The 9,459-nt window shown below is 58.6% G+C and overlaps 1 protein-coding gene across 2 annotated transcripts; it reads left to right on the top strand.

Annotated features, from left to right (window-relative positions):
• The first annotated feature begins 271 nt into the window (after window positions 1-271).
• KIF12 (kinesin family member 12) lies at window positions 272-8,087 on the top strand. Of its 2 annotated transcripts, none has more exons than XM_049711095.1 (18): window positions 272-435; window positions 506-571; window positions 670-1,026; window positions 1,120-1,195; window positions 1,562-1,696; window positions 1,871-2,006; window positions 2,760-2,851; window positions 3,033-3,180; window positions 3,870-3,988; window positions 4,071-4,175; window positions 4,744-4,846; window positions 4,929-5,019; window positions 5,203-5,289; window positions 6,119-6,209; window positions 6,281-6,385; window positions 7,018-7,118; window positions 7,215-7,333; window positions 7,663-8,087. In XM_049711095.1, the coding sequence occupies exons 1-18, from the start codon at window positions 272-274 to the stop codon at window positions 7,770-7,772; spliced, it is 2,205 nt and encodes a 734-aa protein (XP_049567052.1). In that variant the 3' UTR covers window positions 7,773-8,087. The 2 variants fall into 2 exon arrangements, with proteins under 2 accessions (XP_049567052.1, XP_049567051.1); XM_049711094.1 differs by having other exon boundaries at window positions 3,030-3,180.
• Window positions 8,088-9,459: the final 1,372 nt, after the last annotated feature.

Genomic DNA, 9,459 nt, shown 5'->3' with positions numbered 1-9,459 from the left:
AGGAGTAGGCAGAGAAAGTAGGAAGAGCCTGGTCCATGCTCTGCCCAGACTTGCTGTGTGGCCCTGGCTGAGTCCTTCCCATCCCGGCCTCAGTTTCCCCATCTGTGCACAGAGGAGGCTGGTCTGGGTGGTCCCTCCTGATGGGACTGGCCAAGGGCAAGTGATCCTCAGACTCCAGAGTCCCCTAGCTACAGACTCTCTCCACCACAGAGGTGGCTGTGGGTAAATCTTTAACTAGCTAGCCCTGGGTAGGCCCAGCCTTTCCGGATGGATGGCTGCCTGGGAAGGGGGGGATGAGGGTGGAGGATGTAAGGTGTGTATAGCCAGTCCCAGTGTGGTGAAGGGGGAGGGTACTGGGGAGGGAAAAGAACGAGACTCGGGCGGAGCTAACCCGTGTGCAAAGCAGAACATGGAGGAACGCGGGTCCCCCGACGGGTAAGTACAGATTTAGGGAGGTTCAAGGAGCCGCTGGCGCAGGGATGGTTAACTCGCGTTGCTGCCACAGGGACCCCGCGCGGAACCTGGAGCAGGGACCAGAGGGGCCAGAAACGCCCATCCAGGTGGTGCTCAGGTGGGTATAGGTTGGCTAGGAGGGGTCCAAGCGAGGAAGGCACTGACGGAGATTTCAGGATGGACCATCCACCCCCTCCCTGCCTCTTCGGACCACAGGGTGCGTCCCATGAGCGCGGCGGAGCTGCGTCGAGGGGAGCAGAGCGTGCTGCACTGCTCAGGGACCCGGACTCTGCAGGTGAGGACCTCCCACGCACTCCCCCAAAAACACCTACCGGGAAGATGCCAGGTCCCTCCAGGCCAATTTCCCCCAGGCCCCGCACTCCCCCAGGTGAGCCCCGCCCTCCCCAGAGTGCCCCGCCCCCTTCTCCACGGCCCCCTCTCCCAGGTGAGCCCCCCAGGCGGGGGCCCCGACGTGGCGTTCCGCTTCGGCGCAGTGCTGGACGGGGCGCGCACGCAAGAAGACGTGTTCCGGGCCTGCGGCGTGCGGCGCCTGGGCGACCTGGCGCTGCGTGGGTGAGTGAGGCCTGGTGACGCCCCGCCCCCACACGGCCCCGCCCCCCGCCCCCCACCCCTCCCTGGGTACAGCCACACCCCTGCGGCCCGCAGCTTCTCCTGCACCGTCTTCGCCTTCGGCCAGACCGGCTCTGGGAAGACCTACACCCTGACCGGACCTCCTCCCCAGGTGGGCCGATCGCATTCGGAGCCCGCAGGGGTCAGGGGTCGGTGGGCGAGAAGCCCTGGGGAGCCGCAGGCAGCGCAGACTCCCAGAGGGGAGCGACGTGGACGATGGGGCCCAGCCCCATTTATTTGCAGACAAGGAAACTGAGGATCAGGGAGGTGAAGGGACTTGGCCAGTCTAGAGCACCTGGGTTCAAATTGTGTCCCCTTTATTTACTAGCTCTCAGTTTCTTCATCTGTAAAATGGAAGTGATAGTACTGACTGAGAATTAAATGTGATGTTGTATGGGAATTGGGCACAGTGCTCTACAAAGGGTAATTATAACTGCGGCGGTGGTGGTAAGCCAGCCCCAGCTGTTTCTTCCCCCAGGGGGAGGGCGTGCCCGTACCCCCCAGCCTGGCCGGCATCACGCAGAGGACCTTCGCCTGGCTGTTGGACCGCGTGCAGCACCTCGGTGCCCCTGTCACTCTCCATGCCTCCTATCTGGAGATCTACAATGAGCAGGTGGGGGACTGAGAAGGCTAGAAAGACAGCCCACAAGGAAAAGGAGGCATTTCTTTCCAAGGAGGCTGGGTCAAGGGGCAGAATAGATGGGGGACTGTCGACCATGAGGTCTCGGGGTGGATGAAGCAAGAACTCAGAGAGGCCCCTCCCTCACCCTCCACCCTCCTCTCTCAGGTCCGAGACTTGCTGAGCCTAGGGGCTCCCCGGCCCCTCCCTGTTCGCTGGAACAAGACGCGGGGCTTCTACGTGGAGCATCTGCGGGTGGTGGAGTTTGGGAGTCTGGGGGCCCTGATGGAACTTCTGCAAATGGGTGCGTGCTTTTTCAGGGGAGCTTTGGGGTACGAGAGATGCCCTCGGGGCCCCAGCCTGGAGCTGTGGGTTCAGAGATGACCCTTGGGGGAGAAAAGAGCCAGCAAACCAACAATTCAGATACAGCCCAAGAATGTCCCTCACCCGTACCCCCCAGGCCTCCTGATTTTGCCTTCCAGACTCTTCCCACCCTCCTCTCCAGCCCTAGGCTTCTGCCTCAGTCAGGCCTCATTTTTCCCCCCTGGAAGGGTCTCCTCCTTTCAGTCCATGGTTCTCCATGTAGCAAACCACATCCCGCTTCCCTTCCAGACCTTTCCAGTGCCACGAGACTAAAGGCCATACCTCCTAGCCTAGCCTAAAGGCCCTTCAGTTCCACTCTCATCCATCCATTCATCAGATTTTTATTGAGCACCTACTGTGGCCGGCATCAGGGACACTGAGACCCTGGGCTCGGGCCGAGCATTGTGCTGTGCCTCCCAGCTGACCTCTTTGCCTGAGTTTCTCTCCGTCCACACAGCAGTGGGAGAGATGTTGATAAAATGTGAATCAGACTGACATTCTTCCACTCAGTTCTCTCCAGCCCCCTTTCACTGATCTGTGCTAGAGCCCGACCCAGCACCCATCATTCTACTCTCCTGCCTCTGTGCCTTTGCACTGGTTGGGCCCTCTACCAGGATGCCTTTTCTCCTTTTTCTTTGTTGGTGACCACTTGCTCTTCCTACCACGTCCAGCTCCATATGTTTTTCCCCTCTAGGTCTTAGCCGTAGAAGGAGCTCAGCTCACACCATGAACCAGGCCTCCAGCCGAAGCCATGCCCTGCTCACACTATACATCAGCCACCAAACTGTGAGTGCCCCAGCTTGGGGAAAGAGCTGGCCCAGGGCCACCCAGCAAGGGTCTGCCTCTGGCTGTATAAAACAACTTGGGCATTCACAGGAGGTAATGGTGAAAACCCTTGGCCTTGTGGCTTTGATGGGGACAGCCCCGCCCACGTCCCCATCAAGCCCTGCTCCCCCAACCCCAGCAGATGCCTCCTGTGGATCCCGGGGAGCCCCCTGCCGGGGGGAAGCTGTGCTTTGTAGACCTGGCTGGCAGTGAGAAGGTGGCGGCCACAGGATCCCGTGGGGAGCTGATGACTGAGGCCAACAGCATCAACCGCAGCCTGCTGGCCCTGGGTAAGATCTGGGGCCAGCTGGACTGACTTCCTGAATCCCTCCTCTGTGCCTTACCCATAGCTGTCCGCAGTGAGGGAAACCAGAGGAGTTGTAGGGCATGGAGGAGAGTTAAAGAGCTGTGATTCAGAAGCCACAGGCCTCCCTCCGGCCTCGGCTGGCTGTTGTCTCATGCTTTTTCCCTCTTAGAACTTTGTTTATAGATCTATAAATACTGAGGATACAGTTACATTCTAACTGAGGAGGTAGAAACACTCAAGTGCAGAGTGTGAGCCCTCAGACATTCAACCTGTCCCTTGTTGCATTTGGGAAGACTGAGGCCCAGTGAGGGGAAGGGCACTAACATGTCTTCCCTCTTCCCCATCCCCCAGGTCATTGGGCCTTGAGGTCCTTAACAGCTGGGGCCTTGGCCTTCCTCTGTGCATGCATGGGGAGACGCATAGGGAATGCCTCTTCATTTGATTTATTTGTCAGACATTTCCTGAGCCCCTGCCAGGTGCCAGGCCCTTCAGTGGGCCCTGGGGATCAGGGATGGAGCCCCGTCTGGTGGCAGAAGCCAGTCTGAACGGGTAATGAGATCACGTGGAAAGAGATATCTTAGAGACCTACAAGCCTGGGTGGAGATCCTGGCTCTGCAGAGTACCCGCTGGGTGGCCTTGGACATGAAGGGTAACCTTGCCTTCCCCACCCAGGTCACTGCATCTCCCTGCTGCTGGACCCACAGCGGAAGCAGAACCACATCCCCTTCCGGGACAGCAAGCTCACCAAGCTGCTGGCGGACTCGCTGGGGGGGCGTGGGGTGACCCTCATGGTACCTAAGGGGGACTGGCGGGGAGGGCTGGGTCCTGAGGGAGGGCTCCCAGAGAGGAACACTCAGGGGCAGTCCTCCCCAGGTGGCCTGCGTGTCCCCCTCAGCCCAGTGCCTTCCCGAGACCCTCAGCACCCTGCGATATGCAAGCCGAGCTCAGCGGATCACCACTTGGCCCCAGGCCCCCAAGGTGAGTGGAGAGAGACCCAGGCAGAGGGCTGGGCAGGGCAGAGGGTGGGGGATCAGGCAATAGCTGGGGACTGAGTTGGTGTCCCGTTGAAGTCTGGGACTGAGTCAGGGTTGGGATTAGGGTCGGAATCTTGATGATGGGGTTATGGTTGGGGGCAGCGGGGGCGGGTCACAGTCAGGGTTATGGAGGGTCTAGGGTGGGAGTCTGATTAGGAACATGATTCAGGGTCTGGCCAACATCCGAGCTGCTATCATGATAGGTCTGAGTTAAGTTGGAGTCTGACGTGGGGTCTTATTTGGGGTCAGAATCTGGGCCAAGGTTTGAACAGAGCTGAGTCTGGGGCTGGACAGGGAGTGGGGCGTAGCTTCGAGCGGGCCCTCCAGGCGCTTCAGTGCTGTTAGGACAAGGTGCCGCCTCCAGATGGATGCAGCCTCGGGCCAGGACTCAAGGCTGACGAGTGGGGCATGGGCTGGATTCTAAGCTCCACTCAGTCTGCAACCCCAGAGCCCTTGTGCAGCGTGAAATGTTTACAACCACAAGCAGCAGCTCTGGGTCTGTTTCTCTGCAGTCCCCTGTGGCAAAGCCACCCCAGCATCTGGAGACTGAGCTATTGCAGCTCCAGGAGGAGAACCATCGCCTGCGGTCCCAACTGGGCCAAATGGACCCCAAAGGTATGAGCTCCCTGGGGGTGGAGTGAGATGAGGATAGGGTCTGGGGCTCCTGGGGCTCCAGCTACCTCCCTCTTTCCTGCAGCCTCTGGACTCACTGCGGCCCGGGTGTCCTGGGCTCAGCGGAACCTCTACGGGATGCTGCAGGAGTTCATGCTGGAGAACGAGAGGCTCAGGTAGGGCCCTGCCCACCCCCGTGCCCCGCCCCTCACTGCTGGGCTTCCTCCTTTCCCTGGTCCCTGGCTCCCCTTCTGTCCCCACCTGCCTCCTGGGGCTCCTGCTGTGCTGCAGTGAAGAGAGGCTGACTGATACCCGACAGCCCTGCCTCCTGTCATGGTCCCGGGACCTGCTCTTCTTAGGAAAGAGAAGAGGCAGCTGCAGAGCAGCCGGGACCTGGCCCAAGATGAGCAGCGCATCCTAGCTCAGCAGGTCCACGAGCTGGAGAGGTGAGCGCGGCCGGAGACAAGCCTTTGGATGGAGGGCAGGTGGGAAAGGGGTGGCTCAGTGAAACGGCTAGGTCTGATCTCTGGATCCAGACCCCCTGGGTTCTGATTCCAGCTCTGCCACCAGCTGTGTGGCCTTGGGTGAGTCATTTAGCCTCTCACTGCCTGGGTTTCCTCTTCTGTAAAATGGGAATGATATAGTACTTGCCTTCCAGGGTTTTTGGGGGGTTTTTTATAAATGTTTTTTTCAGGGCACGAACCCGTGTCCCCTGCATCGGCAGGTGGACTCTCAACCACTGCGCCACCAGGGAAGCCCTATAAATTTATTTATTTATTTATTTTGGGCTGCGTTGGGTCTCTGTTGCTGCGTGCGGTTTTTCCCTGGTTGTGCTGAGCAGGGGCTACTCTTTGTTGCGGTGCGCGGGCTTCTCACTGCAGTGGCTTCTCTTGTTGCGGAGCACGGCCTCTAGGCACACGGGCTTCAGTAGTTGTAGCACGTGGGCTCAGTATTGTGGCTCGCGGGCTCTAGAGCACAGGCTTAGTCGTTGTGACTCACGGGTTTAGTTGCTCCACGGCATGTGGGATCTTCCCGGACCAGGGATCGAACCCGTGTCCCCTGCATTGGCAGGTGGATTCTTAACCCCTGCACCACCAGGGAGGTCCTCCAGGGTTGTCTTAAAGATCAGATTGAATAAGTTCATGTGTAAAGCATTGAGAACAGTGCCTGCATATAGTAAGCACTCCATGAGTGTTTGTTAAAAGCAGGACGTTGGTGCCAGCCTGCTGGTAGCATTGAGGACTACAGACAGCCAGACCCCACTGTTCTTTCCAGGCGCCTCCTCTCTGCCTGCTACCTTCACCAGCCGGGCCCTGGCCCAGCCCCACCGTGTCCCTGTGTGATGGTGCCACCTGCCCCCTGCCACGTGAGTCTCTGCCCAGCCCGGAGAGGGGAGGAGCAGGAATGTCACAGAGCCCCTGACTCAGCCTCTTGCAGGCCCTGCCGCCTCTCTGCCCCTGCCCCTGCTGCCACCTCTGCCCCCTGTGCCAAGCGCCACTGGCCCTCTGGGCCTGCCCACGGAGGGAGCTCCACCTGCCCCAGGTAGGAAAGGCCGAGGTGGGGGGAGGGAAGGCTGGCAATCTGGAGACCTGGATCTAGGGAGTCTGTAGTCTGGAAAGCTCCAGAACTCCGGGGACTCTGATGTGCCGGGCTGGGTCATAGTGGGGAGTGGCTGGCTTTGGGTTCTCTCTGCCCAGGGTTCAAAACAGCTACTTACTCTCCTGCCCCTTCTCCCCATCCTACCTTCTTTCGGGAACGTGCTCTGCTGTTTGCGTACTCATTCATTCACTTAACTTGTTACTCATTTATGCATTTACTTAATGAATGAGTTAATGGATGCATTTATGTAGTGAATGAGTGTTCACTTCCTCATTCAATAACCCTCCTTAAGCTCCTTGCTTCGTGGCAGCCCCTGTTCTGGGCACTGAGGATTCACAGACCTGACATGGTTCCTGCCCTCATGGAGTTCCTTGTCTCCAGAGAGGACATCACAAGGGCCACGCACTGCCCACAGAAAAAGTGACCATGACCCCACCCCTTTATGCCCACCTGACATTCTTAGTGCCCCATGGGGCAGGTACGGCAGGGATGGTGGTGACATGGTCGGCGCCAGGGAAGTGGGGCACAGAAGCAGGGCTGGGGTCACCCAGTGCGGGCTCTGGTCTTGCCTGCAGGTGTTTGGCTCTAAGGCCCCAGCTGACATGCCCCTGTCTGCCCGGCCCCCACCCTGGGTGCCCCCATGTAGCCCTGGCTCCGCCAAGTGTTCAAGAGAGAGGTGGGTCCAGCTCTGGGGCACTGGGGGGTGGGGGTGGGGGAGGAGGCCCGGGAACGCGAAGGCTCGCTTCCCACCACCCAACCCACCCTGGCCCAGGAGTCACAGCGACTGGATTCAGACCCAGGTCCTGGCAGAAATGCTGACCAAGGAGGAAGTGGTACCCTCTGCACCTCCCCTGCCCATGGGGCCCCTGAACACATCGCCAGTGCTTAGAGGTGAAGAAAGGAGCAGGGGAAGGGCTGCCAGTGTTTTCTGTGATCTTGGGCCAGAACCCACCTTCTCCAAACCTTAGTCCTCTCATTTCTGAAATAGGGGGCATATTAAGAGGTGAGAGTTCTAAGATCTTTCTATTTCTGGAACTTAGGATTCTCTTCCTAGGGCCACCTGCGCTCCCAGATGTATGCTGGAGCCCATGGGGTACATGGCAGGGGGAGGGGAGTGGGTGCCACCTGAGGTTTCCCCAGAGGATGTTGGGACCCTGATGGGCCTGGGTGAGGCAGGGTCCAAGGGGGTGCTGGCCTCAAGTCTCACTGTTGTCCCTCAGGTGGGGCTGCAGTTCCAAACCTGGCCCGGAGACTGGAGGCCCTCAAAGATCAAATCGGCAACTCCCTTGGACGTGGCCGGAGCCAGCCACCCCCCAGTGAAGGCACTTGAAGCCCCAGGCCGGAGCCAGCCACCCCCAGCGAAGGCACTGGAAGCCCCAGCTGGGTCCTCCCTTCCTGCTGAGGGCAAAGTGCGAACCCAGGAGACCACCATGTGACCTAGAGCTGTGCTCTGCACTCCTGGGCCTCAGTCTCCCCATCTGTTAAATGGGTTATAGCAGCTGCTGCTCCAGTTTGCAGCTGGGCTGGGCGGAAGGCAGTTCCTGAGGCATGGGGGTGGGGGCTGATGGGGCAGTCTGGGGAAGCAAAGGGAGGGTGCCAGCCTAGACCAGGAGAAATGACACCGGATTCAGGAGAAACCAGGTAGCAGTGGTGAAATAAATGAATAAAGAGAGGCATCCCCTCTAAGTCTGGTTGGTCCTGTCCTCTGACTTGCCCTTGAGGGAATCCCAGAGAGATTGGGGGGTTGGGGAGTTCTGAGGAAGAGAAGGCAAGGACTCCTGGCAGAGGTGTGTGTCCCCTTGCCCTCTGATGAGGAATATTTCAGGTTCCCATCTCCTTTCATGTATTATACAAGTTTTCATTGAGCAACTACTCTATGCCGCTGGGCAGGCACGGGGCAATTGAATGGTGAGCACTCCTCCATGGAGGAGGCCTGGGGGAAACTGATTTGGCCTTGAGCTGGGGCAGGTGGTGGACCGAGGGGCTCACACTCTCTGTCCCAGCTGCATGTGTCCTGGTGCTGGAGGGATCATGAAGCCTGAATTCTGATGCCGCAGATCGGCTCTGAGACCCTGGGCAAGCCCTGCATCCTCCCTGGACCACTTTCTGGTTTTCAGTCCATTAGACATGGCTTCCTGTCCTGTTGATCTCTAAATGAGGGTCAAGGAGGTTATGAATATCATGATTCCCAGCACAGTGCCCAATAGGATGCAGTGAGTCTACAATCAGGGGTAACTCCAGATGTGACATGAGAAACTGGGGGTGTGCGTGGGAGGACCTCAATGCAGAAAGAGCCACGAGGCTAACCTAACTCTCACATTTTATAGTTAGGGAAACTGAGACCCACATGGCTCATTCCTTTGTTTGTTCATACATTCACTCATTCATTCAGCAGACACCACTGGCAACAACTGTAAATCAAGGTGGCAAAGAAGACAGACAAGGGACAGGCTGGCTTTGCCTGGGGAGCTCACAGTCTGGTGGGGGACAGACAGACAGACACTTACAACCTCACACATGTGCTTTGATGGGGGAATCCCAGGGCAGTGGAGGCACAGAGGGTCACCCAATCAGAAATTGTCAGGGAAGGTTTGCCAAAGAGAGACATGATTAAGTTTCAGAGGGTGAACAGCATTTGGCCCAGGGCAGGTGGAGGGGCTGCAGAGGCAAAGGCTCAGAGTTCCAAAGGTTGCCTGGACCACGAAGTGCATGGCCTTGTCTGCCACATCGGGAGTTGGGGTTTGTCCCGAGGATGGCAGGGAACCACAGAAGAGTCTTAAGGAGTCACCAGCTTAGGTCTGCATTTAGGTCACACTGGCCACTGTGGCAGTTGGACTAACTGGTAAGGATGAGCTGGAGGTGGAAGACCAATGAAATGATCAGTGCAGGGAGAGGTGAGATGCCCCAACCAGTGGTACCTGAGCCAGCCTCAGGCTGGGTATCCCCAGAGACCTGGGCGCTGGGTACTGGGCTCAGACAAGACCCTAGGCGGGGACCCCTCACTACGGGCTTGGGGA

This window comes from Orcinus orca, chromosome 6, assembly GCF_937001465.1.
Source record: "Orcinus orca chromosome 6, mOrcOrc1.1, whole genome shotgun sequence".
Taxonomy (NCBI): Eukaryota; Metazoa; Chordata; class Mammalia; order Artiodactyla; family Delphinidae; genus Orcinus; species Orcinus orca.
Note: the sequence above shows the minus strand (reverse complement) of the source record. Positions and strands in the feature narration are given on the sequence as shown.

What these genes read in the sequence shown, in the direction of transcription:
- KIF12 (XM_049711094.1), top strand. Translation starts at nt 272, where the DNA reads ATGGCTGCCTGGGAAGGGGGGGATGAGGGTGGAGGATGTAAGGTGTGT. An exon ending in CCCATCCAGGTGGTGCTCAG is followed by an intron (nt 572 to 669) that starts GTGGGTATAGGT and finishes TTCGGACCACAG; the next exon opens with GGTGCGTCCCATGAGCGCGG. An exon ending in CAGGTCCACGAGCTGGAGAG is followed by an intron (nt 5,290 to 6,118) that starts GTGAGCGCGGCC and finishes TGTTCTTTCCAG; the next exon opens with GCGCCTCCTCTCTGCCTGCT.